This window comes from Cavia porcellus, unplaced genomic scaffold, assembly GCF_034190915.1.
Source record: "Cavia porcellus strain 051 isolate PalLab524CR breed Dunkin Hartley unplaced genomic scaffold, mCavPor4.1 scaffold_6, whole genome shotgun sequence".
Lineage (NCBI taxonomy): Eukaryota > Metazoa > Chordata > Mammalia > Rodentia > Caviidae > Cavia > Cavia porcellus.
Genome location: NW_026947489.1, coordinates 55,995,580 through 56,023,567, shown reverse-complemented (window position 1 = coordinate 56,023,567; position 27,988 = coordinate 55,995,580). Strand labels below are relative to the sequence as shown.

Genomic DNA, 27,988 nt, shown 5'->3' with positions numbered 1-27,988 from the left:
TGCTGTCTGGGTTCCGGCCGCCTCCGACGAGCCCGGCGCGTCTCTCTTTAAACGGCCTGAGCGCGACATGCCTCCCAGGATGCAGTTTGGATCAACATGGCAGCTGCGGTGCGGCAGCCTTGCTAGAGACGCGCCGGGACGGCCGCGCAGCTCGAAGCCGGGCCGGGGGCCGCAGCCGGGGTCGCCGCAGCGGGGCGGCGCGCGGGCCGGGGGCGGCTGCTGAGGGCCGGGGCCCAGCTCGCGGCCGGGGCGCAGCGCGCGCCCCGCTCCGACGTCGCTGCCGCCGCCACCGGGCTCCGCACTCCCCACGCTCCCCGCGCGTCCGCAGCCCGCAGGCCGGGGCCCGACGGCCGCGCGAGCCCGCCGAGAAGGGGGACGCCGAGCCCCGCGGCGGCGGGGGCCGGGCCTGCGCGGCGTAGCGCGGCGGAGGCTCGCGGGCCCCGGCGGACAGCGCACAGCCATGGCCGAGGCGACCGCGGCGCCGGTGAGGGCGGCCCGCGCGCGCACGGACGCGCGGCCTCGGGGCTCCGGGGACGGCCTGCGCGGCGCGGGCTTGGCGGCCCGGCCTGGGGTCTCGGTAAGGGACGGGGCCGCCGTAACGGGGGCGGGCAAGAGGTGCCCCGCGGGGTCCCGGCGGGCAAGAGGAGGGGGCGCGATGGGCCGGACGCACGCGGCCCCGAGGTGGGGCCGGGCGGCGCGCTGGCTCCCTGGGGCTGGCGCGGAGTCCGTCGGGGTGACCGCGGCTCGCTCGTTTTTCCGCAGCGCTCGGCCCCACCGAGCCTAGCCCTGGGCCCGGGCGCAGCACTGACGCGGCGCTCCCATTTCGCGGAGCGGGGACACTGAGGCACCGAGCACGGGCGGCGACCTGCCCAGCCCTCCCCAAGGTCACGCAGCGAGCCCTCTGCACACGGCGTTCGCGGCCAGGAGAGGCCTGACGGGCTGGCAGCGGCCTGGACGGGAGGGGGATGGCCCGAGGCGGCCCCGCGGCGGCCAGGACCCGTCGGGGAAGAGCAGGGGAGATCAGGCATCGCCCAGGGGAAGCAGTGGGGACCAGGACCCTTAGGTCCGGGACTCTGGCCTGGGCCTCTGGGTCCGGAGGCCCTCGGGCAAACTTTGGGTCTGACGCCTGAGGTCTAGGGAGCTGGCTCCAGGGGTGCTAGAGGATGGTGTTTCTCTGCAGGAGGCTGTTCTTTAAAATCCCCAAACCTGCCTTGGGAATGCTCTGGCTTCGTGAGCTGGGAAGTTGACTGCTTGGGGGTCTGTGCCTTGAACCTCAGTTTCTTGCTGTGTGCTAGAAGGGAGAGGGAGATATGGCTTTCCATGAAGATCCTAGCTCTTAAAATAATCATAATAAAACTATTGGGAAGTTAAGAAAAATAAAAGGAAGATTTTACAGGCCTGCATGTGGGCTTAGGTCTCCAGAGTATGGAGATCTCCGGTGTAACCGAGGGGGGAGCGGGCTCCTGGGCTGGGCTGGAAGATGACATGGCCTTCATAATAAGGCAGATACTGTGTCTACGGGACTCTGCTGGTTTCTGCTGATGTGGCTCAAATACCAGAGACCGAGCCACTTACCTATGTGCAGGAGGGAGGGTAAATCATGTGGAATATGGCTGAGAAGAATTCAGTAGTTTGAGGATTCGAGCTTATTCCTTTGGAATATATTTACTGTACCTCTCCTTCGCCATTTCATTCTGCTTAGAGTAAGACGAAGCCACAGGTTGACTGGGACTGCTGAAATTGCAGTACGGGGCTCTTACTTGTGACCCCTCATCCCTTCCCAGGTCTCCACATCCAAAATGGAGACAGTCTAATAATAGAGAGCAAAGGAATAGTATTTTCCATTGAGCTCTGATTGACTGGTTATTTAAAATGATTTGCTTTGGTGGCCTTATTCATTATAAGAGAGGTTTTTTTTTTTTTTTCATTGTTAAGTTGAACTCCTATATTAGGAGGGCTTTGGGGATTTTCCCCCCTTCCTAGGTTGTAGGCCAGTACTGTAATCCCCATCCAAAGACAGGACCTGCTATGGGTACTTTGCCATTCCTAAGCACCTTGAAAGACCCACCAGTCTTGGCTTCTGTGCTTATAGAGAAAGGTGGGCGGGAGGCATAATTGTTGGTGAACCTTCAGATTCAGGGGGTCTGCAAAGTTCTTAAGTGTTGGCAGAGTTTTCTGTTTGTGCCATTAGGGGGTTTTGAGAAGGAGAACCCAGAATAATCCTTAGATTTTCCAGAGAGTATCAGACCCCATGTTACGTGGCAGTATCTTTAAGGGAATGGCCTTCCACAATTCCTTCCCTACTCACAGCAAACCTTTTGCTCATCTGGATTGAACCAGGAAACCTCTGATTGCAACCTTAGACTTCCCAGTGGTTTGAGGCCCAGAGGCCACCTAGGGTCTGCGGTATGTCCCATGGCAAGTTACTTAGCCTCTCCTATTAATACCTCTAGTAATACCTATTTCTTAGGGCTTTATGAAGATTAAATGAGATAATCCTTTAGTGTTTAACATAGCTCGTGGCATATAAATCTTAAATAGATGGTAAGAACTCTGGGCTAATCAGCTCTCATATCACGGAGCTATTGGACTCTACTTTCTCAGACATCTTTTCTGGACAGGGTCTTGAATCTTCAGTCCTTAGCTTACCATTGTGATAAGGTTTCAGTTAAGCCATCTACATGTGAATAAATAAACAAATAAAAGAAGGAAAGCTAGAGAAGATAGATAAGTCTTTGGTAAATCACTAAAGGAACTTTATTACTTATCCCAATTATTTTTGGTAATGTGGCCATTTACTTTTGGTTCTTTCAGATGATACCTTTTTTTTTTTTTTTTTTTTTTTTTTTTTGAGACAGAATTTCACTATGCGGTTCAGGCTGACCTCACTTTGCAGCCTAGGCTGGCATTCAACTCAGCAATCCTCCTGCCTCAGCCTCCTAAGTGCTGGAACTGCAGGCTTGAGCCAACACATCTGGCCAGCAGTTATTTATTGAGCACATACTGTGTGTCAGACTGGACACCAGGGATATTCTGATTTTTAAATAGAAGTGGAAGTTTTGTGTACTAAAAAGATTACTTGTGCAAGCACAAGGTCCTGAGTTTGATTCCCGGTACAAAAAAAAAGGTTACTAGTATATAGAGTATAGTAATTGAGCAGATTCACTGAAAAGGAAAATTACAAGGAGATGGACAAAGTTTACAGCAGTAGTTACCTTCAGCTCCAGTAAAGATTTTGATTGTTGGGCCTAGGGGTTTAGCTTAGCGGCGTTAAGTACCTACCAGGCAAGCACGAGGTCGTGAGTTTGATCCCCAGTACCAAAACAAAGATATTGATTGTCTGGCTAGGTAAATACAGAACAGACCATTCACAGCAGAGTACAGCTTTGCCTTCTTGATGGTCTAAGAATTCTTCCAGCAAGATGTGGCATAGTGGCAACCAGAGAGACAACCATCCTTGAAGTCCCAAAAGGAAACTGGCTTTTATGCTAGTTCTGGTCCTTGTCACTCTTGACACAAATCTCCAGCCTGGCTGAGTTCCCAGCTGCTCATTTCTCCCTGTCTTCCTCATTCTCCACCTTGGAAGCCACAGGGAAGCAGCAGCCCGCCCACTGCAGGGGGCCATCTGCCCTGGAGACCTGGCTGGCTGCTGCTCCTCCTCCATGTCTCTCTCCTTGAGCGGTAGAAGCCAACACACGAGGGGCACCATGCCTGTCTGCGACACTAGTCACTGATGCAAGGGTTGGATAGTTAAGTCCACCTTGGAGTTGGGCCTATTAAGAACTGAGGGCCGCAACAGTGAACCCAAATCACCATCTTTCTGGGAGTTGAGAGATAATAGCAGTGCTTGCCCTTCCTAAAACTGCTCAGAAGTGTTTTGTCATTGGTTTTTATTTGGTTTTTCTTGAGACAGGGTTGCTATACAGTTCAGGCCTGCCTCATAACTCAGGGTAAGGGGACCTTAGCCTCCCAAGTGCTGGGGTTATGTCTCTAAGTCTTATTTGAAGCAGCACTCGGTTAAGCTATGAGGGGCACATGTATCAGGTATTATTATCCTTGGTTTATGGCCAAGGAAACGTAAGAACAGTGAGGTCTAATGACCAGGCCAGGGCAGCACAGGCAGCAATAGGGGTAGCGAGGGCCAGCATCTGACCGCTGTGACTCACATCCGGCCCCCTTACCTGTTGTGAAAGAGAGGTTGATGGCTCCGTGGAAAGTGGGGGGGGGGGGGCGGGCGGCTATCTTTTATTTATTGCTTGTCATAGTTTTATAGTTGACATTTAAATCCGCGCCAGTCTCAAAAAGCACTTCCCATATGTGGAGCACATCTTCCTGCTACAGTGACTGAGGGTTTCGTGCGGATGCTTGCTTTGGGATTTGTTTTCCTAGTTGGAGACATGGCCTTCAATTCCGTCTTCTCCTTTCTGTTCTTGGACACAGGTCCCACAGCTGGACATGGAAAACCAGCGTTCCTCGCCTCTGCCATTCTCTAGTGCTCCCCAAGAAGGCTTGCACCAGGTCACAGCTGGACTCTCCCAAGACACTCTGTTCTCATCCCGCATCCCTCCCCCCAAAGAAATTCCGGCTTTGTCTCCCACTGGTACCCGGCAGGGCCCCCTGTCTCAGACCAGTGCAGCCAAGCAAGAGACCTCTGGCCAGATGCCGCATGTTCCCCCAAAGGGCCCATCACTCCTCTGTCCTGCTGCTTCTGAGCAAGAGACCCATCTCCAGGGCCCCCAGGCCACACAGGAAGAACCCCGGTACCCTGCTGACCAGGACCTCTCTCTCCTCTCCCACTCCGCCCACCAACAGGAAGCCCCGCTGCACTCCCCAGAAGTTCCTGAGAAGGACCCTCTGAGCCTCTCCCCCTCAGTTCCTGAGGCTGACATGGACCCTCTGCTTCAGAGCCCCACGTCCCAAAAGGACACTCCCTTCCCGAAGGAGCAGCTGCTCCCCACAGCAGAGATCACCCGCTTGGCCGTGTGGGCTGCCGTCCAAGCGGTGGAGAGGAAACTGGAGGCCCAGGCCATGAGGCTACTGACACTGGAGGGCAGGACAGGGACAAATGAAAAAAAGATCGCCGACTGCGAGAAGACAGCTGTGGAGTTTGCAAACCACCTGGAGAGCAAGTGGGTTGTGCTGGGGACGCTGCTGCAGGAATATGGGCTGCTGCAGCGGCGGCTGGAGAACATGGAAAACCTGCTGAAAAACAGAAACTTCTGGATCCTGCGACTGCCCCCAGGCAGCAATGGAGAAGTCCCTAAGGTATGCCCATCCCAACAGAAGCTTCCCAGGGAACCTGTCTGAATTGAAACATGGTTTAACACTTTAATTGAAAGAAAGAGAGAATTATGGCTGAGGAAAAACAGTTAGCTAGCCATGGTGGTACAGGCCTATAATCCCAGAATTCTAGCAGGCTAAGGCAGTCTGGACAATTTAGTGACTTAGAGAAATCCTATCTCAAGACAAAGGATGAAAATGTAAAATGGGTTGGGGCCCTGGGCTCAGTCTTCAGGACTGCAAATAAATAAATAAAAGCTTAGAAAAATATCTGTGGATACACACAGAGTAGGACAGTAATGTCCCAGGGTGCAGGACTGTCCTTACAGGTGGGTATTCAGGAGAGCTCTCCCCGATGTTGAAGGCATACAGCAAAGCACTGTAGGGGCTTGGGCTCGGTCAGCCCTCCATAACCTCAGGTGCGGCCGCCGTGTGTTAGGTGTGTTCCACAGATAAAGCTTGCCGTACTGAACAGTATGGGTGTCATTCCCTAAGTAGACCAGTGTAACTCTTTAGGGAGCGTGTGTGACACAGTGGGTGCCACACATCAGCCAGAGATGATCTGAAGTATGTGGAGGATGTGTGCAGGCTATAGGCAAGAATACTAGTGCATCTTTGCATCTAGGTGTCCTCGGGTGTCAAGGTACCAAGAGGTACCAAGGACGACTACAGATAAGCCGTTAAATAGAGGTCCACTGACAGATAGACGGGGAGTGTGTGGATCACGTGTTACAAGCTGTATCCCACTCAACTTTTCTTTTGTGCTCATACACCTTCCTTGGTCACCTTTACTGTGCCTGGGGAACAGCTCCAAGAGGAGGTTAATAACCTGGAGTGAGGAAGTAGAGAACTGGATGAGAAGAAAGACAGGGATAAGGGAGTCTCCTGGGGCTCACGTACGTCTCCCATACCCCTTGGAGACCTGAGCCTAGCTGGCCTTTTTTTACCATTTCCCTTATAAATTTTGTTAATGCCAGAACATCCGATTTCGAGAGATATCTTTAGCAAACTAGAGAATGGTAAGGTTTGCATTATTTTCCAGAAGGTTCTGAAGGGGCACAAGTGTGCATGCGTTTCCTTTCCGTTCCTGCTGCTTTGGGCAGTCTTACATTCAGAGCAGCAGCCTGTGTCTCCAGGCCAGCTTTTCTCTAACCTTCTCATGTGCTTGAACCCCAGGCACCCTACCAAACGCAGCCTGATTCAGGGGGTCCCAGGTGGGGCCTGAGAGTACGGGTTTCTAGTACATTCCTAGCTGATGCTGTTGCTGCCAGTCCACAGACCATGCTGTAGAGAAGTGACAGGTATCCTGTGAGAGCCATGAGCAGTGGCACACATGTCATCCCAGTACTCTGGGAGGCCAGGGCATTCCCAGTTCGAGCCCTGCCTGGGCCACTTAGTGATTTAGCAAGACCTGGTCTACAAAAAAGGGTTGCAGGATGCATCTCAGTGTGAAGGCCCTACTGGGTTCCATCTGCAGTACCTGAAAAAAAACAGAATAGCTATCCTGAGAGAGAGGTAAGGATGAGGCAAAAGGGACTGCCACTCTTGTGCCGAGGATCACGGCTGGGCTGGGGTCTGTCCCGCCCAGTCTTGAGGTGTTCGAGCTGGGCTGGGGACACTGAGCCCTAGTGCTGGAAGCCTGCAGCTGCTGTCTATTAGGGATGAGCTGACCTTCCTGTGTGGTTTCAGGTCCCTGTCACATTTGACGACGTCGCCGTCCATTTCTCAGAGCAGGAGTGGGGGAACCTATCGGAGTGGCAGAAGGAACTCTACAAGAATGTGATGAGGGGCAACTACGAGTCTCTGGTTTCCATGGGTAAGGACATGGCTTCTCTTGCCAGGGCCACCTTTACACCGGCATAGGATCCTTTCAGAAACCTGGGGAGTCTGAGCCCCAGAATAGTGATAGTGAAGACCAGGGAATCAGAATAAACACAGGTTTCAAACCAAAATAGGCCTTGTGGTCACGGTAATTCCACAGGGACTCTTTACTTAAAATCAGCTTGTCTGGCATCTTTTACTAAGGAATAGGATGGAGGAAAACCAGCGTGCCCAGTGCCCACCGTGACCCTGTAGCACATCAGGCACCCCTGAAGCCATTCGTTCAGCCTCACAGCTCTGTCACCAAGGCTCCTGTTTGCTTAGTTGGTGAACACTGTCACTCACTGAGTGATGGGTCCTGGTCTGTGTTGTGCAGAGAAGGGGCCAGGACAGGGAGGTTAGGGGCCCATCCCAGGTCCCCATCGGGAAACCATAGCCTAGCTGAGATCTGTCTGACCCTACTGTCAGTGGATTCTTGCCATTATATTAATGTTTGGGGACACAAGCCTGAAACAATATCCCTTTTTTTCTGATGGAGAACTCTTTAATGATACATACTGAAAAAAAATTAAATATTAAGTGTGCTGTTGGGTAGAAGCTTGGTTTTCCCTGGCGTTGTTCTTTCCACACACACCTTTGTGTGGGATGTCTTTCTGTAGGACAGCGTCCCCCCTTCCACACACACACACACACACACACAAACTGTGAAAATGCAGTGTGACTAATATAATAAAGAGTGCCCCAGCCCTCACCAGTACCACCCCCAGATGAAATCACCAGGAACACTTTAGTTTCTGTGATTCCTCATCCTTTCTTCGTGAATGCAGACATGGGCAGTGTGTGGCCTGCTCCACCTGCAGCCTGCAGTGTGGGGTTGGTGCAGATGGGCTGTAGGCACCTGTCCCCGCCACAGGCTCCTTGGAAGGGCAGCAGAGTATCTGGGCGATCATAAGGCCTTTGGGCTTTCTGCTGTTGATGCATAGTGGTTGGTTTTGTTTTTCTCCTTGTTTTTGCAATAGTGTTGTAAACAGCTCTGCATGTACGCTCACATGAATGTCTCAGCAGCACACATGCAGAGAAATAGGCCCTGGAGTAAACAGGGTGCACATTTGCAGTTTTGTGGCTCCTACTGTGGAGCCCCAGAAGGCCAAGCTGGTATTTCTGCAGCGACACCATTTTTCCACACCCTGGCCTGATCTTCTGGTCTTCAATTTTAAATATTTGTCTTTTTTGATGGATAAAAAAAATCATGCCTCAGTATTTTAGTATTTATTTCCTTTGATGCTTAGTGAACTTGTGCATATTTTTATACATTTATTGGTTTGTATTTTTCTATGAATCACCTATTCGTATCTGGGCATCTTTAATTTTTAATAATTGTAGAGATTTTTTATATCTACAATGATACATATTGATCCTCTAACAAGTACATATGTGTGTAATACTTCTGCCAAGTTTCTTCATCTTTTATTTCCAAAGAACTTTAAACTTTTTGGTTGCTAAATGGAATACAGGGCCCTGTGTGTGCTGAACACACACTCTGCCATTTCACTTGTAGTTCCTGTATTTATTTCATACTAGTAAGTATAGAAACTTACTAGTATTTTTATGACCTTTGAGTTTTATCAGGGTTAGTTTTTTACTATACAAATTTCCAAGTATCATGTGCCTTTGCTGTGAAGACCCTGTGTAGACACTGATGCCCAGGAGCAGCACACAACACCCCGTGGGTCAGACAGTTGACCATTTCCTTTCTAATGCTGCCAGACCCCAGTTGTTTCTGGATTATCCTGGGCCACGATCCCTCAATGACACCTTAACAGCATGCAGGGCCACCTCATCCCATAGTATGTTTTCTTTCCTTCCTTTTGTCCAGACTATGCAATTTCCAAACCAGACCTCATGTCCCAGATGGAGCGTGGAGAGAGGCCACCCATGCAGGAACAGGAGGACTCTGAAGAGGGCGAGACACCCACTGACCCCAGTGCGGGTGAGTGGTGAACGGGTGGCCTGGAGCCCTGAGCCGTAGGTCTTTCTACACTTGAGGGCCCAGCAGCGGCATCACAGGCTGTGGGGGCTGGCGGTGCAAGAAGGAAGCCTGCATAGGACCCCGTGGTCACTTTTGGTCTGTGTTATTGGTAAATAGGGATGTTGTGGGTTCACTGTCTCAGGGATGTTTTGAGGTGACCCAGTGTCACTCTGCTCTGTGTAGGGAGTAAAAGAAGAGTCAAAGAAAGGCATTCGTGTGCAGGGCACAGGCATTAGAGCTTCCCAGGGATGGGCAAATCCTGAGTCCTGTGCTGCTTAGGGAACAGGTCAGGCAGGTGGGGACCTTGTTGGAAACTTCCACAGTGCAGGGCTCCAGCAGAATGGTGTCTGCACAGAGTGATCAATGGGGTCCATAGCCATGTGGCCTAGAGTTTTCCCTGGCACCAGGCTGCCTGCATCTGAACCCCGCTCCTCTGCTTCCTCGTAGCACTGATTTTCTTAGACTCTCACTGTCCTTGTCTGTAGGGTGGGAGCAGGATCTGCCCCTTGGCCTGGCATGGGACTTGCTTGTTGCAGGAGCCCAGGGAGCACAGCTGTGGTCAGTGCCCAGGGGCCATCCCTTTACTGCAGCTGCACGTGTTCACCACTGCCGTTTCTGGAGGCCATTTAGTTTCAGTGCGTGTGCTCTGTAACTGCCCTTGCACTTGGCCACGTGTCTCACAGGTCTTCAGGAAAGACATACCTGGTCTTAGTGGGCACACGTGGTGGCAGGAACAGCCTGGTGTCACTGAAGGTCATGTCTGTCACAAAAGGCTGCTAGAGAATCAGTTTGCGGCTAACAGGAACTAGGGTCATTAATTTGGGAATCTTCAGGCTGAGCTACAGTGCCAAGTAATGTCATCCCGTGCACTAATAGGGAAGGGACAGCCACTGTAAACCCACTGTCACCACCAGTAAGGGTTTCCCTGGAAATTTAAATGCAAAGGAGAGGCTGACTGTGCCTTCATCCTGACAGACAAAAGAGATTCATTTCAGAGCATAGGAGGATGAGAGGCTGGAGTCACAGTGCGGTCTATGGCAGGGTGATCTTTTGGTTGGAGAAATAGTCTGCGCCTTGAAGGGTTAGGTGGCCACATCTGAAAAAGGGATAGAGTGGTGAGAGGTAGAAAAACAGGAAAAGAGGTAGAAATAAGAAAGAAATAGGCAGAAGATGAGAATTCTGCAGAGGTGACTCATAGTAAAAAAACCCAGAACACAGCCGACATCCCAACTAGTTGAGAGGCCCAGGTACAACTCAGCATATTCTTAGAAAGCCGGAGACTGGACATGGTGGGCTATCCCTATAGTCCCAGCACTCTAGGAGGCTGAGGCAGGAGGATCAGAAATTTTTGGCCAACCTGAACAATTTAGGGACTTAGACCCCATCTCAAATAAAAAAGGACTGGGGGATGTAGCTCACTGTGAAACCCTTGGATTCAATCATTAGTTACCCCTCCCCCCCCCAAAGAAGAGGGTTGTGATGAGGGAGCATCAATCTTTCTGTGTCCACGTTTCATGTCCCATTGAAGATGGGCTTCCCATGGAATGGGGTCAGAATTGAAAAGCAAATAACCTCAGTCCACTGCCCCAGGCAGACTTTGTTCCAGCACCACATGTCCATGGCCTGGACTGTTACCGGGAGGTAGAAGCCTTACAGAGGTGTCCTTGTGTGGCTGAGCTGTGCCACTTTTCCAGGAGCCAGGGGCACAGGCACTGCTACTGCACACGGTGGGCATTCTCACGTGCACACACACACACACACACACACACACACACACACACACCCTGTGCTCAGCCAGAGCTCTACAGTTGCTGGATGTGAAACACAGCAGAGGTAGAATCCTCTCCATGGTTTCTCTTCCTGCATCTTCTAGCTTGGCAGGAGGGCAACAAAGCCAAGCTGGGTCAGACCCAGGGCTGGGACACCATGAGGAAGAGTCTAGAAAACTAAGAACTGTCAAGGATCCATAAGACACCACAGTGTTTGGAGCTGACTATGTAAATGCACTCAGCAAATTCTTATCAAACTGGGTGGATCCCACCAGGGGAGAGATCCAAGAGAATTCAGATATCAGCTCAGCTCTCAAGGCTCAGCACAGGGTGTACTGTTCTCCAGGCCTGCTCAGTGGCCAAAGGGCCCAGAGAAGGTGCCCAACTCTGCCCAGCACATTGGCACCAAAACAGTGAGCCAGAGGGCACTGCTGGAAGACGTGTTTGTGGATAGTGCCGCCAGCATACATTGTTGCTGTCTGTTTAGAAAGCAGTTTGATGCTCTCTAGACTCAACAATAAAATATTTAAAATAGTCATACACTTGACCTAATAACTTCCTCTGACAGTCTGTAGCATGGAAGATAACTCAAATATAGACTAAGATGTGCTACTGTACACCTCACCACCACAGGACTGGGAGTGGAGCCCAGGGGTAGAATGCTTGCCTTGCATGTGCAAGACCCTGAACTCCATCCCCAGAATCACAGAAGCAAATATGAAATTTCACCTTACAGTAGGCCATCTGCAGCCATCTGCAGCCACTGGAATAAAATTTGCCACCGCTGTGTTTCACTTACAGTTTTCAGCTGGTGGCAGCAGGGGCTCTGCAGCATCCAGGAAGGACCTAGTGACTGGTAGGTGTGACCAGGAGGGAGAGGAGGTGCCACGGTTGTCCCAGGACCCAAGTTTAAGTAACATAAAATGGTGAGCATGAGACTTGGATTTGGAGAAGCATTGAGAATTTGGTTTTGAAACCATTTGACTTGAGATCCTTGTAAACACCAACGAGCCTATTGAGAAAGCCACTAACTAGAGTTCAAAAACAGGTGGTGGCTCATACCTGTAATCCCAGAACTCTGAGAGGCTGAGGCAGGAGGATCACAAGTTCAAGTCCAGAGGGGGCAATTTAGTGACTTAGGGAGACTCTGTCGCAAAATACTAAAAAAATTTTAAAAAGGGATGTGGTTCCACACAAAGGCCCTAGGGTTAATCTCCAGTACTGCAAAACCAAAAACAAAACATAAAAACAGGTCCCAGCTGGAGACACTTGCCACTGGGACATTTGGGTGCTGATGGTGTAGACAGATTGGCTTGGTCTGCAGAGGAGACCAGACACAGCTCTCCCTGCAGTACTGTAACTCGAAGAGTCTGGGGGATCTGCAGCCTATGGTGGGCTACAGCCCAGCTGTCCGAGTTCTTTAAAAAGCTTCAGAGGTGACTTTTTGTATAACCAGGGCAGAAACCACTGCTGGAGGTTGGGAAAGGAAGCAGGAATGAGAGGAACAGAAGGAAATGGAGGGTTGAGGTGGGGTTGTGGGTGTCAGAAGGCAGTGATGAATTCTCCCACAACATGAAGTGACACAAAGCCCACAGAGTGTCCAGCGGGAGTGGGCCTGGTTAGTGGGTGAGGGTGGCCCAGGAGAGGAGGGGACGCAGCCTGCATGGCAGTGTCTCTGGTCCAGCTGTGAAGAGGGAGTCATTGGGATTTAAGCGCAGCTCCTGGTGTCTCTAACATACGGGTGTTTCAGACCTGTTTGAGATGGGGCAGGGTGGCTTAGTTGATAGTAGAAGCCACGGTGTAGAAGTAGGAAGTGGAAATACAGCGCAAAGCCAAAGATATGACTGGACAGAAGCTTACCAAGATCATATTTCTACATAACTTGTAAAATTTTTCTGATGAGAGCAGATATGCTTCTTACTCTGTGAAAATATTTTTATGATTCGTTTGTTTATGTGGTACTGGGACTTGAACCCAGGACTTTTGCATTGAGCACTACACCCCCAGCCCTTTTTTATTTTTTATTTTGTTCAGGGTCTTAGTCACTCAGGTAGGATTTGAATTTAAGATCCTCCTGCTTCTGACTTCCAAAGTGCTGCAAATACAAACATGCACTGCTATCCAGGCAGTAAAAACACTTAGAGCAGCTGAGCATGGTGTAACCTGCAAATCCTGCCTCTGGAGGCTGAGGCAAGAGGATTGATGTGAGTTCAAGGCCAGCCTGAACTACATAGCCAGACTCCTGTCTCAGGAAACCAAAACTACATGGTGAAAGACGTTGCACTAAAGGTGGCTGAGTGAGTATGTTGGTTCCTTTCTCTGCCCCAAGACTTCTACCAAGAAGGGACAAGGACACAACAGCAATACAAATTTGGAAGCTTGAAAGCAGATGGGCATATGATTGTTAATTTAGAAAACCAAAACTCAGATGTCTGGAAATGAGGCTGAAGATGAGGTGAAACCAGCGGACTGGTTACATGTCTGTTAGCAAGGTGTGGCAGAGCATGCCTGTAATGCCAGCACTCTGGGAGGCTGAGGCAGGAAGATTGTAAGTTCAGGTCCACCTGAGCAATTTAGCAAAACCCTGTCTCATCAGACAAGAGCTGGAGGGGCCAGGATATCGCTCAGTGGCATAAGTGCCTGCCTCATAAGCACAAGGTCCTGAGTTAGAGTCCATCCAAAAAAGAAAAAGATAAGGGCTGAGGATCGAGGTCAGTGCAAAGGCACTGTATTCAATCCCCAGTACAAAAACAAAGAAAAAAGACAGCTAAAATCCTCCCGTTCCACACTTTCTGCAGTTAGCATCTGCCACTCCCCTCCCCTGGCACTCAATTGAGGGTTGATCTCTGGAGAGGGGAACAGGAGGGTCTGTGCCAGGCACCAGGCACAAGAGTGGCCTTGACACCCACCATACAGACTGTGGACATGAGTGCGGCTTCACTTCTGGGGTCTCCAGCCTTGCCCCTAACATGGCTTCCAGGGATGCCAGTATCCAGGGTTAAACGCTAGCAGGGTCTTATTTAGACACCCAAGATGCTTCACAGTAAAATGACCTGGCCAATACTCACACCTGTAATTGAAGCACTCTAGAAAGTTCAAGGCCAGCCTGGGCTACATAGTGAGACCATCTCAAAAAAATAAATAAAATGACCTGATCAGAGCATCCTATAAAGAGCCCTTATAATTAACAAGCCTCACCCAAACACAGCTTTGGTTATTTGTTTTTCTTTTTTTAAAAAATCCATTGTATTTCAAAGAGGAAAAAAAAGAATTTCAAAACATCAGTCAGGGTACAATCAGTGGTACACAGGTTGCGCATCCAAAAGCAGCTTTGAATTAATTCTCTATGAGTCCCACTTTGTGATAATCCAGAGCCAGCTAAGAAAAGGCTCTAATATATAAAGACAAACATAAAGAATAAGTGAGATAAGCTTGGTGTGGTGGTGCATGCCTGTAAGCCCAGCACTCTGGGAGGCTGTGACCCAAGGATGGCAAATTCCAGCCCAGCTTGTGAGGAAAGAAAGAAGGGTGGGGCGGAAAGAACGGATAAAACCAGTAAACCAATATATTGAGAGGAAAACAGACTCTGCAAACTGCATGTGGTACATAGAGTTGTGATCCCAACACTTGCAAACCTGAGGCAAGAGAACTACTGTTTGAGGCCAGCCTGGGCTACGCAGTGAGTTCAGGGCCAGCCTGAACTCTATATAGCAAGACCCTGACTAAAAAAAAAAAAAAAAAAAAAAAAACAGAGAGAGAGACTAATCAAGGAGGGGTGTGTGTGTGTGTGTGTGTGTGTGTGTGTGTGTATAAATATCCATAAAATCCCTAAGGATTAAAAAGAAAATGCATCTGTGACACAAAAGTGTAATAGTTTAAAAGAAGAAGGAAAGAAAGAAACTCTTATAAATTAAAAAAATAGCTGGCTGCTGTGGTGTTACACACTTGTCTTTAAAAAAAGAAAGAAAAAAATTTTAGGCTATCTTAGTAGCTCAAGGGCAGGGTTGGGAAATAAAGCTGAGCACTTATCCCAGGAAATAAAGCTAAAGACAAGGAAATTCAGAAAAAAAACTAAGCAAACCCACAGATGGAAGTCTCAACACCCAGATAATAGGAAGAGCCGAAAAAACAGACTTGGGCAGAGTGATTCAGGAAAGGCTCTCCAGAGTTAGAGACAGGCTTTCCACATTCGGCGCCTGGACAGGTAACACAAACTGACCTGTGCTCTGGACCCTTCAGCAGCAGAGCCCAGTAACTGGGACAAAGGGGACCGACCCTGTAGCATCCCCACAGGAAAAACAGGCTCACACAGAGAAACTGCTCCTGGCTGGCTTCAGGTTTCACCGACAGTACAAGCTTGGAGATGGCGCGCTGGCTGTAAAATTCTGAGAAGTATTTTCACACCCAGGATTCCCTCTCCAGGCAGTGGTTTTAATTAAATCAAGGCGAGGGGTGTGGTACACCTGAAATCCCACCACTTGGGAGGCTAAGGCAGGGGGACCTGGAAGGGAGGAGAGAGAAAGAAGGGTGGTCTGGGGCAGAATGGATAGATTGGGAACTGAGTGAGAGGTCTGAAAGGTTCCAAAACTTCACATATACGAAATCTGTAAATAAGTCATTCAGTGCGATTGCAGAGTAGGAGAGTTCGGAACTGACTTCATGGTAGTTAATAATAAGCAAAGTTAATAATAAGCAAAATAAAAGAACTGTTAGCTCTAGGGAAAGCAAAAAAGTTTCCAGGCGTAGAAAAGTACTACATGATTCCATTATGCGTGATATTTACGTAATTCAGTAATGTAAACACCTAGTATGGATCCTACCACACAGGGAAACTTTATTGGCAGATCAGGGATTTGGAGGGGAGACGGCCCTGACTTCTGCCTCATGACAGTTGATAGGTAGACCCAGTGTGGTGTGAGTCATGCCTGTCATCCCAGCAGTCTTCAAGACTGAGGCAGGAAAATTACAAGTTTGAGCCCAGCCTGGACATTTTAGCATCTTAGCAAGACCTCGTCGTAAACTTTCACAATTTTTAAAAAAGGACCTCAGGATATAGCTCAGTGCAGAGGCCCTGAGTTCAATCCCAGTACCTCAAAAGAAAAAGAAAAAAAAATGCCAATTGGTAATGTTTACCATGGAAAACTCAAGGAGCAGAAATACAGGTATGTTACTAGAGGCAGGAAGGTGAATCACAAAAGCATTAAAGGAAGAGTTGAAAGTGGTTGCCTTGGGCTGAGTGACTCAGTGGCACAGTGCCTGCCTGGGAAGCTCGAGGCCCTGGGTTTGATTCCCAGTACCAAAGAAAAAGTGGTTGCCTCTGGGGTGTAACTACCAGCTGCAGCACTGGATGTTCCTGGGCCGAAGGAGGGTGACAGGGAGAGAAAATAAAGAAGAAACAAAAGCTGGGGTCAGGTGGACCCTCACTCTCTGGATAGAAGAGAAGGCACTTCTCAGCCACTGCAGCACCTTTATGTATACACTCAGGAGGAAGATGTCAGTTTCCAGCCTGCTGCCTAGCAACCTGTTTGCCTGGCTGGCCTGGGCCTCTCCCTTCTTGGAGCCGCAACAGTTTGTTTTGGGCTCTCTGTGTTTTCAGGGCTGGCCTTGCTTTAGCTCCACACATGGGATCAATCTCCAGCTTCAGCGGCTCCCTACACTGGAGAGCTAGAAATGGAGAGTTAAAGATTTTTTTTTTTTTTTTTTAGACTGGGGATTGAACTCAGGACCTTACACTTGGCAGGCAGGTGCTTATGCCGCTGAGCCATATCCCTGGCAAAGGAGGACTCTTTAGGTAGGAATTTTTTGGAGTTTGTTACTGTTTTTGAAACAGGGTCTCCTTGTGTAGTCTGGCCTGATCTGGAACTCACAACCATCTCTCCTGTCTCAGCCTCCTGAGTACTGGAATTGACAGGTGCCACCATGCCTGCCTACAAGGACTTTTAAAAGCAGGTTTGAAGAACTGCTCAACTCCAGCCTACACACATGTGTAACTGAAAATATGAAATTTTTAAATACCACAAAGAGCATGGCTACAGGAGGCTGAAAAGCCAGCACCATTACTTCTTTGCTCTGAGCTGATAGTGACACTGTGGTCTTTTTTTTTTTTTTTTTTTTTTTTTTGAGCTGGACTCTTACTGTGCAGTTCAGGCTGGCCTTGAGCTCACTTTGTTGTCTAGGCAGGTCTGGAACTTGCAACAATCCTCCTGCCTCAGTCTCCTGAGTGCTGAGATTACAGGGATGCGCTATTACGCCTGGCTCTGACAATGTGGTCTTTATTTCAATGAGAAAAAATGCAGAGTAAATGTCCCTTGTAATTCTCTCTCAGAAATCAAGTTTTTTCTTTCCAATTTGATGTATACATACTTATACACACCCTTGAGTATATAAATAATACATATTTTTTCACTGTAAAACAAATCATAAAAAAATTAAAAAACACAGAAGTGTGTTTGGCAGCTTGCATTTTCAGTAACATGTCTGACTCTTTACATGTGAGAATACGTACATTAAGCTCGTTCTGCTTAATAACAGACTGCGGTATTCTGTGCATCGATTTCATAATTTATTTAAATTCTGGGTGGCGGGGCCACACTAGCTTCTCTCTTCCTGACTGGTGTAGCGGGTAAGGAGTCCGAAGCACACAGAGGCCTGGGGAGGGCAGAGCTGCGCTCGGGGTGCTCTGCGACCCAGTGCCAAGTGTGGTAGGTGCAGCAGGGCAGAGGGCGTGGTGCCGGCCTGGAAGTGGGAGCTGGTGTGGGAGCCTCACAGCGGGATGGCATCAAGCTCCATCAGCAGTCCCCACTCCCTTGACCCGGAAATGCGGGTCCTCATCTCCCATTACATCAGAATCAGCTACCGGCTGGCCTGCCCGCTCCTTTCCTGCCACAGCCCGTCTCAGGTCTGGACCCTCTCGAAATGACTGGGAGTTGGAGGTATACATCCGGAAGGGCCTCTCTCTGGGGCTTGGGTGGCAGATTCTATTGCAAAGTTAGGGTGTGTACAGTGTTTTGCTTTCAATAAAATTACAAAGAACCTAATCACGTTGTCAGCTAATAGGCTGTTAAGAACAATTTTCAAAAAAAAAAAAAAGGCTGGGGGTTTAACTCAGGGGCACAAGCACCTGCCTGGCAAGCACAAGGTCATGAATTTGATCCCTCAGTACCAAAAAAAAAATTTTTTTCACTGTCTTTTTTTTTAAATAGTTTTGTTGGGCATGCTGCCACATGCTTATAATCCCAGCACATGAGAGGCTGAGGTAGGGAAATTCTGGGAGTTCAAGGCCAGCTTGAACTAACCCTGTTTCAAAAAGACAAAAACAGAAAACAAAGATTATTTATAAGATAATTTTGTTTTGAGGGGGGGTTGTTGTCATTTTAAGATACTTTTTTTTTCTTTTGGATAGTGCTGGGGTTTGAATCCAGGCCCTTTTACATGCTAGGAAAGTGCTCTACCATTGAACCATACCCTCAGCATAAGAATAGTTTTAGAAGATTTTTAACCACGTGATTTTGGTGGCATATAATAATTCAGGATAAATTCAGAGGATCAAGAGATAGCTTCATGTGATAGGGGATATACCTCAGGCACACAGCACCTGCCTGGCAAGTACAAGGTCCTGAGTTCGATTCCTGGTACCGAAAAAAAAGGCAGCTTCATAGCAGAGTGCCTTTAGCCCATCAGAATACTGGTAAGATGAAAAGCAGAATAGAATCCGTTCTGAACTCCATTTCCTGATATAGTAGAAACACATACTCATTCTCAGATAAGCAGATGGATTGGAGAAAAATTTCCTGTCCATTCTGATAAGGGGTTCATTTCCTAAAGTTTTTTGTTTTCTTTCTTGGATGATTGATTGTCATTCTGTAGTTATAATCATAATTGATAAATTTAGCCAGGAAGCAAATAAACACCTGGAGCCCTGTTTATTAGAAATGAAGGCAAGAGTAAACTTTCAATTTGCAAACACATTTTTATGGCAGATGAGGTGATTGGCAAAAGGCTTCTGAGCATAAAAATATGTTTTATTCTGTAGGCAAAGTGGAAATAGATATAGAAGTTCAGAATGAAAAGGGAATGATACAAAATTCCAGCTCTCAAAGAAGAACTTGTTCATGTAGTTTCTAAGTAAATAACGGTGAGTTTTTAATTGCTAGCATTCTTAAATTCCATTAGAGCCATAAAGGGATGAAGGGAAAGTTTATTTCAAAATACCAATTTTTACAGTACTCTGGAAACTACATCTTTTGCAGTTACTGATGCATTTTAGATATCCAGGAAGGTACCAAGGAGTGCACGGTTTTGAGAAATTAAGGGAGTAGGCAAGTGAAATATTTTTAAGAATTTATAGCCAGGCATGGTGGTACACACCTGTAATTCCAGCACTAGGAAGCTGAGGCAGGAGGATGCCTAGAGGCCAACCTGGGCTAGATAGTGAGTTGAAGGCAGGCCTGGACTACATAGCGAGACCCTATTCCAAAACTAAACAAGAGTTTGTGCAGTCATATTTGTGAAGGGGACGTAATGAGTAAGTATGGGGACATGGACTAAAGACAGATGAGAAGAGGGCACAACTCATAGGGCAGACTTCCAGGTGGAGGATGTGGGCAGGATTAAGGAACCAAGCAGAGGCTGTAAGTTAAAGGAGGAGGGGGCAGGACTCAGCTTCTCCTGAGATTGGAGCAGAGAGGGTGGAACGGTGGTCCACTGTGTGTTGCTATAACAACATTTCTGATGCTTGGTACTCAAGACAGAACACAGATTTAGTTAGCTCCACATTGGAGGCTGAGAGCTTGGTGCAGCACCTGCTGGTCTCTGGTGAAGGCCTCTGATTGCATCACACCACGGCAGGTGGCATCACAGGAGGAGTGCAGAAGAGAGGAAGTGGGCTCCTGGCCAGGCAGGAGGCAAGACATTAGGAGAACTGGCCTGCTCCTTTGCAGCGTCCAGCTTTTTCCAACTCCCAGCTTTATCTCTTACACCTCCGCCTGCAGCACCTCAGTGCCATTACACTGGGACCAAGCTTCCCAGCACAAACTCTGGGGCACATGCTCAGACATCCCCAAAGCACAGCAGGGCAAAGTCAGTGTCTTCCAGCTGAACAGAGGAAGGCAGGGATGTCAGTGTGGGTGACTTTGTCTTTTCCTGTCTTTCCTGGAGTGTCTGGAGAGCGAGAGTGGGAGGTGTCCTCTGTCCTGGGAAAGTAACATGAGTCTGCACTGAAGGCTGGCAGCACCAAGGGAAGGTTAGGGATGGAACTTTATGTTCCATCTTCTTCCAGCAACTCCATTGGGCTGTCGGGGAGAAACAAAAGATCGCCCAGCCTCACCAGCAACCCATCTTGAGGTCAGAGAGAGGGCAAACCTGGTAGTGCTTTCATGGAAACAAACAGCCAGCAGTGGCACACATGCCATGGTTCAGCACACTTTCACAGAACATCCAGGTTCAGCCAGATAGGTTAGTCTGAGTTCTCAGGGCCAATGCCTGAGTTAGACTGGGAAAGAAGGTACAGAGTAGAAGAATGTAAGGAGGCTTTGCAAGGGCAGGACTGTGTCTGCTTCCTGCTTTGCTTTCCTGGTTTCCTTCCTTTCCCCCCCACAATACTCACCATATTTATCATTTGTTGTTTTATGTAATATGTGTGCTTTGTTCACGGATGCATCGTAAGTCATGGTGTACATTTGGTGCTATGGTCTGTTCATAGTTTACGCTTTATTCATTTATAATTCCCCAACTGAAGAAGTGGTTTTTAGCATATAAGGGAGTTGATGGCTGGCATCCATCTATCCATATAGAAGAAAATAATCCCCTGTCTCATACCATATACAAAATATAAATAACTCTCAGGAATATTGAAGGCCTGAACACTAATAAGACAATTTAAACATTGGGTCCAAATCTAGGAGATCAAATGAACCATCTAGGACCAGAAGAGACCTTAGGTAGGACAGAAAATCCAGGAGCCACAAAAATAAAGTGACACATTGTTGACAAATTGATAAGAAAAAAGCAGCCAAAATGAAACTGAGTCAAAAGCTATGCATTTGTAGTTCACACAAAATCAAATGTCAGAAACACATAAATTTACTCTGATGGGAATTAAAGTATCAGTCAATTATCATTTTATATTTGGCTGAAGAAAGTGAAAGTAAGCAATGTGTCTCTTGCTGGGAGGGACAAGTGACCTTTAGACCAGTAAAAATATGCAGTCAGCACCTTATAGAAATGTGGTCTGGTAACTTCCACCGACATTGAAAGTCTATAGCCTTTTGACTGCAGCCCCACTGCTGAGAATCTCATGGAAATAAAGCCTCAGCTTTATAGTTAGAGATGTAGACAAACATGTTTTTTGCAGTGGTGTTCACCATGGCAAAAGACTAGGAGCACAAAGTGGATGGTGATGGAGGAAGTCACAGTATTATCTGCACTCTGGAGTATACACAGTATCCAAAGAGAACACAGTGTGCCATGCAGTCGGATAGAAGGTACTTCTACAAGATATTTGAACATAAATGAGGAACATAAGGACCATTGATTTTAACAGCAATAACAGCCAAAAATGAAAATATAAATATGATATGAGTAACTTTATGATATGATATGTCATATCATATGTTATGATATGAATAACTACATAAGCATGGAGAAGAATCCTCTTCAGTTAGTAATACTTGAGTGATCTTAATGGGAAGTAGAGGAAAGAGAGGGACGATTAAAAGGAAAGACCAGGCATGCTGGTCACACCTGTCATCCCAGTACTAGGGAGGCTGAAGCAGGAGGATCACTGTGAGTTCCAGGCCAGTCTGGGCTACAAAGTGAGTTCAAGGTCAGTCTAAATCTCAGCAAAACCCTGCCTCAAAATGATGAGAGAAAAAAAGTAGGTGGAAATCCTGCACTAAAAGCCAAAAATGTGCATTATAATCCCTTTTATGTAAAACAGTGCCTAAGTGTGTAACAATGTGTTTGAAGTTAATATACAGAACTGTGGGCGGGCTGGGGATTTAGCTCAGCAGCATAAGCGCCTGCCTTGCAAGCAGGGAGTCGTGAGTTCGATCCCTGGTACCGATAAAAAAAAAAGGAAAAAGACCAAAAAAAAACCCTGTCTCAAAAAAAAAAAAAAAAAAAAAAAGTGAATAGTCAAAAAGAAGGAAGTCCTGCTTGAACATGTAGTACACTGAGTACCTCACTTATCAGTCTAAGCAAAGAAATTAACTAGAGAAATTTAATTAACTAAGACTGTGCTTTCCAAGGACACCGTGACTGCTCCTGAAAGGGAAAGAACTGTGGGCAACTTTGTAAACATAAGTTTTGGGGTAGTGACAGAAGCCTGTGGTCCTAGCACTTGGGAGGCTGAGGTAAGATCACCAGCCTAGACTACATGGCAAGACCCTGTCTCATGAAAACATAGATTTTAAGGCAGTGTGTAATAGAACTCTGCTTAGGTAAAAACACACTGCTACCACACATGTGCAGGCCAGGAAGAGAGCCCTGGATGTCTCTGTCTGTCTGTCCAGCACCTTGGAGATAGACTGAAGGGTTGGTGAGAGAAGTAAGGAGATTGATGCCCTCTCTTTGTTTACTTCTGGTGAGTGAGCCGTGAGAAGGAAGCTTGGGGTGGACGCGTGCTGTCTAGTGTGGGAAAAGAGTGAGAGTCATAGTAAAAAAATTGTGGGACCCAGGTGTGGTGGCACACACCTGTAATTCCAGCACCCAGGAGGCTGAGGCAGGAGGATCCTTGCAAGTTCAAGACCAGCCTGGGCCACATAGTGCGACCCTATCTCAAAAAACACACAAAAGAATTTTTTAAAAAATAATTGTGGAGTTTGAGGAGAATCAGCTTTGCATCTATTCTAACCTGACTCCAGTCCATATTGGTGTTAAGGGCTATTAAGTGCCCGGATAGAGCTGGGTACCTACCCTCAGCGTTGCTTCCTGGGCTTCTGTGAGAACTGTCGGCTGTGGAAGCCCAGGCAGGGTCGTGACTGTGACTGTGATTGTGACTGTGTCTGGGCCTCTTCCTCCCCTCCTCTCAGCACACGACGGCATCGTGATTAAGATCGAAGTGCAGACCAATGATGAGGGCTCGGAGAGCCTGGAGACGCCGGAGCCCCTGATGGGACAAGTAGAGGAGCACGGCTTCCAGGACTCGGAGCTGGGTGACCCCTGTGGGGAGCAGCCTGACCTGGACATGCAGGAGCAGGAAAACGCGCTGGAGGAATCCACTGAGGGCTCAGGCGAGTTCAGTGAGCTCAAGCAGATGCTGGTGCAGCAAAGGAGCTGTGCGGGTGAGTTCCAGGTGGGGTGCAAACCCCTGGGGCTGGCGCAGGCTCAGCATTTAGAGACTGTGCTTCTGGACTAGGAAAGGAGTTGTGATGGGAAAAGACAGGTCGGGCAAGGACGCAGGGTCCCCATCATCTGTCTCTGCAGCCCCCTTCTGCAGGCAGGCGAGGTCACCAGGGAGCGGCTCCGCTGGAACTTCCTGTGCCCACACGGCCTTGACTGTCTCAGGTCACCCTGGAGCTCAGCCAGCTCACAGATTTCTACCTCAGAGTACGGTCTTTAAGGTTTTTTTCCTTCTTTGGAGAGCATGTTTTTAAAATAACTAATGTGTTGTCTTTCTCCAGTAGAATCAAGAGTCATTTATAAAACCTCTGTCTCTGGGTGTGGTGACAGCACTTGGAAGGAAAGCTGAGGCAGGAGGGCTGCCATGATCTTAAAGCCAGCCTGAACTGCGTAGTGAGAATCCTGTCTCAAAAAAACAAAATCAGAAGAAAGAAAGAAAACATTGAACCTCACTGTGATGTCATTCTCATCTCCACTGCTCCTTAAAGAGTACAAGGACAGTCAGGCGGGGCCCCCAGGACACCCTCAGTGACAGAGTTCCTGGTGCTACACAATGTGTGCAGTGCTCGAAAGACCCCTACTTGGTCAAGATAATTTTTTTTTCTTTTTCCAGTACTGGGATTAAGTACTGGGACTTCAGAGTGAGCTACATCCTCAGCCCTTTTTTAAAATTTTGTATTTTGAAGCAGGCTGTTTCTAAATTGTCCAGTCTGGCCAAACTTCCATCCTCCTGCCTCAGCCTCTCAGAGTCCTGGGATTTCAGGTGTGTGGCACCACACCTGGCTCACGATGTATTTTTTAAAGACACTGTCAGACTTAATCAATTCTTTATTTCAGAGTTTTAAATTATACGCATAGATCAAATGATTGTGAACTTTTATTTTCAATCATTTTCTTTTAATTTTAGAATCAGTATTATTCTAGATTTATCAGATAAACCAGACAAACCAGATAAACCAGAATATAGAGCTCTTGCTCTATATTCTGGAAAAAAATAGAAATTAATTCTTTGAAAGTTCAGTAGTACTTAACTTTATTTTTATTTCTGCTTGGATGCTTTATTTGAGTCATTATATATTTATATTTTTTTATATAGAGATGTGTTCATATCTAGTTACTTAGGTTTTTCAAATTATTACAGTGATTTTTTTCATTTTATCTGTAGCTGATTCTCCTACAGTATCTTTTTGTACCTAGTAAATATGGGTTATGTGTCCTACTCAAGTGACTTGTTAAATAACTGCATGGTGTTTATTTCAGAAGTCTTTTTAATATGCATATTGTCTTTCATAAAAGAATAGCAAGAAGACAAGGCAAATGCTAAGTACAGTTAAGTTGTGAGATTCATATGATAAATTCTGAGCGTCCTCCCTATTGTAGAACCTCAGGAAATTACAAAACAGTAATTTGTGGAACTGGGAGTCTTGAGTTTTAGGGTCAAATGTTTTGTTTGTATCATTTCATTAAGAAAAAAGCAACTTCAATTCTCAAGAAGAATTTGGGTCTCCTGGGCTCATGTTTTCCTTGTCTTTCATATACAACTATTTCCCAGCTGACCGCCAGGGTAACAGTCCCCAAGCCCTGCAGTGGCCCCTCCTTCTGCTCCTTTAGGCACGAAAGGCTCTCAAGGACATTCTGGGTCATTTCCTGCAGGGGAATCCGCAGCCTTGACTCAGCACACCTGTGTCCCATTTCTGACACTGTAGTTTGCAGGTTTAGCGGAGCAGCAGGAGCACTGTGGCCCAGGGGTCACCGATGACTAAGCAGGACCGTGACCAGCTGACATACATATTGGCCCCAGTTTCCCTATCAGTGAGGGAGGAGAGCTCTGTAGAGGCCTACCATTTACTGGGAAGCATCACTTGCTATCTGAGCTCCATACCTGGCTGTGAGATACTGATAATTCCTCCTCCACTTTATCCTGAAAAGACAGGACAGGTGTGGCAGTGCTTTGAAAAAGTTCTTGTTAGTAACAATTATGCAGGGATGGGGATTTAGCTCAGTGGCATAAGGCCTGCCTGGCAAGGGCGAGGTCATGAGTTCGATTCCCAAACACCAAAAACAAGAATTATGCAAAACCAAACCATTATTTATCTCAGAGGTGGATCTGGAGGAGGAGTGACTTTATCCTGTCACACAAAGTCAGTGATTTAGAATCAATCTCCCAGCCAGGCATGGTGGCACACTCCTATAAATCCCAGCACTCTGGGAGGCTGAGGCAGGAGGAGGCTCACAAGTTTGAGCCCAGCCTGGGCAATTTAGTGAGGTAGTGAGACCTTGTCTTTAATAACAAAGGGCTAAGGAAGTAGCTCAGTGTAGGTTCAATCCCCAGTACAGCAACAAAACAAAACAAAACGAAGACAGGGATTTAGCTTAGTGGCACAGTGTCTACCTGGCAATCTTGAGGTTGTGACTGATTTCTAGTACCAAAAATTTTTTTTAAAAAACACTCAATTTTAAGGAATACCAAATAAATATAAGGCACCTGAAGAAAATCAAATGGGAGTCAGAGACCACTCTTTTATTCCCCTCAAACTGAGACACTGTAATGGGCCACTTTGAACTTGGCATTGTGTAGTTCCAGCAGGACCAAGCTGGGGATGGAGGGAGACAGCCCTCTACCACCTGGGCATGTGGGCACTGCACACTGGAGCTTGAGGGAAAGGTGGGGCAAGGACACCTGGTTACAGTTGCCAGGCTGTGGTCCAGCGTGCTGCGGTGGGCAGGTTGGGTGCTGCAGGTCAGGAGCCCCGAGGAGGACACGCAGGCTGAGGAGCTGCCTTGGTGGAGGTCGGAGAGTGAAGGCATGGGAAGAGCAGTCCATGGGAGTTCAGAAAGGGAGTGGGTCCAGCTGAGCAGAGTTCAGGTGACCATCCTGAAGATGAGTAAGTGAAGACCTTTTGATGCAGCCTGCAGGCACCCCAGGAGCTATGTGAAAGAGGGTGCCTGTGGGCTAGTATGAATCCTACAGGTTCAGGCCAGGCTGGGTCTGGTGGCCCTGTGGGCTCCTCCCCTGATTTTCTTCCTTCTCTGCTGGCTGCAGCCCACCCCACCCCAGACCTCCTTAGCTCTGGGCTCCTTCCTGGACCAGCTGCCATGGGGTTATACTTCCAGCCCATTCGGGTGAGGGCTGTGGGTTGCAGGGAGTGAGAACGAGGGAACTTGGGCCGACACTGCAGAGCATAGGCGTGTCAGGGTGAGAACCGGGTCTGCTCTGCTGCACCCAGTCCAGGTGCAAGGCGCCAGCTAACTCTTCTGTCTGTCTCTGTCCTTGGCGCAGAAGGCATCGTGATAAAGACTGAGGAGCAGGAGGAAGAGGAGGAGGAGGACGATGAGGACGACGAGCTGCCCCAGCACCTGCAGTCCCTTGGGCAGCTGTCCGGGAGATACGAGGCCAGCATGTACCCTACCCCACTGCCTGGGGAGATGTCCCCGGAGGGTGAGGAGAGCCCCCCACCGCTACAGCTAGGAAACCCAGCAGTGAAGAGGCTGGCGCCCCCCTCGCACTCACACTCGCACTCCCATGGGCACGGGCACGGGCATGGGCACGGGCACGGGCACACGCACGGTGAGCGGCACCTGGGTGAGAACCGCGGGTCCTCAAACCAGCAGCAGCGAAACCGGCGAGGTGAGCGGCCCTTCACGTGCATGGAGTGTGGCAAGAGCTTCCGGTTGAAGATCAACCTCATCATCCACCAGCGCAACCACATCAAGGAGGGGCCATATGAGTGCGCCGAGTGCGAGATCAGCTTCCGGCACAAGCAGCAGCTCACGCTGCACCAGCGTATCCACCGAGTTCGTGGCGGCAGCTACTCGCCCGAGCGCAGCCCCGCTTTCACCCCCAAGCATTCACTCAAGCCGCACCCCAAGTCACCTAGCTCGGGCAGCGGTGGTGGCGGCCCCAAGCCCTACAAGTGCCCAGAGTGCGACAGTAGCTTCAGCCACAAGTCCAGCCTGACCAAGCACCAGATCACACACACAGGCGAGCGGCCCTACACGTGCCCGGAGTGCAAGAAGAGCTTCCGCTTGCACATCAGCCTGGTGATCCACCAACGTGTGCACGCAGGCAAGCACGAGGTCTCGTTCATCTGCAGCCTGTGCGGCAAGAGCTTCAGCCGCCCGTCGCACCTGCTGCGCCACCAGCGGACTCACACAGGCGAGCGGCCCTTCAAGTGCCCCGAGTGCGAGAAGAGCTTTAGCGAGAAGTCCAAGCTCACCAACCACTGCCGAGTGCACTCGCGCGAGCGGCCACACGCCTGCCCCGAGTGCGGCAAGAGCTTCATCCGCAAGCACCACTTGCTGGAGCACCGGCGCATCCACACGGGCGAGCGGCCCTACCACTGCGCAGAGTGCGGCAAGCGCTTCACGCAGAAACACCACCTGCTGGAGCACCAGCGCGCGCACACGGGCGAGCGGCCCTACCCCTGTACGCACTGCGCCAAGTGCTTCCGCTACAAGCAGTCCCTCAAGTACCACCTGCGGACCCACACGGGCGAGTGAGCGCGCGCTGGCCAGGTACGCGGCCTCGCCCCTGGGACACCTGCCCGGGCTGCCGCACCTGCACGCACGCGCTACCCGAGCCCCTCTGCTGTGAGCCCCTTTCCCCTCCTGACCCTCCGCCCCGCCCCAGAATGCGGGTCGTGAGCCCAGGGCACTGCTGCCTGTCTCCCCGGGACCTCAGTGGGGAGTGTGGGGCCTGGGGACCCCTCTGGGCTGTTCATTTCCTTGACAATAAAATGAATGAAACCAA

General features: G+C 48.9%; 1 protein-coding gene across 2 annotated transcripts; it reads left to right on the top strand.

The window, feature by feature from the left end:
• The first annotated feature begins 446 nt into the window (after window positions 1–446).
• Znf777 (zinc finger protein 777) lies at window positions 447–27,988 on the top strand. Of its 2 annotated transcripts, XM_063250701.1 has the most exons (7): window positions 447–577; window positions 4,441–5,265; window positions 6,970–7,096; window positions 8,978–9,091; window positions 22,929–23,180; window positions 23,323–23,445; window positions 26,519–27,988. In XM_063250701.1, exons 1-7 carry the CDS (start codon window positions 461–463, stop codon window positions 27,736–27,738), a joined length of 2,778 nt encoding a protein of 925 aa, XP_063106771.1. In that variant the 5' UTR covers window positions 447–460; the 3' UTR covers window positions 27,739–27,988. The 2 variants fall into 2 exon arrangements, with proteins under 2 accessions (XP_063106771.1, XP_063106772.1); XM_063250702.1 differs by lacking the exon at window positions 23,323–23,445.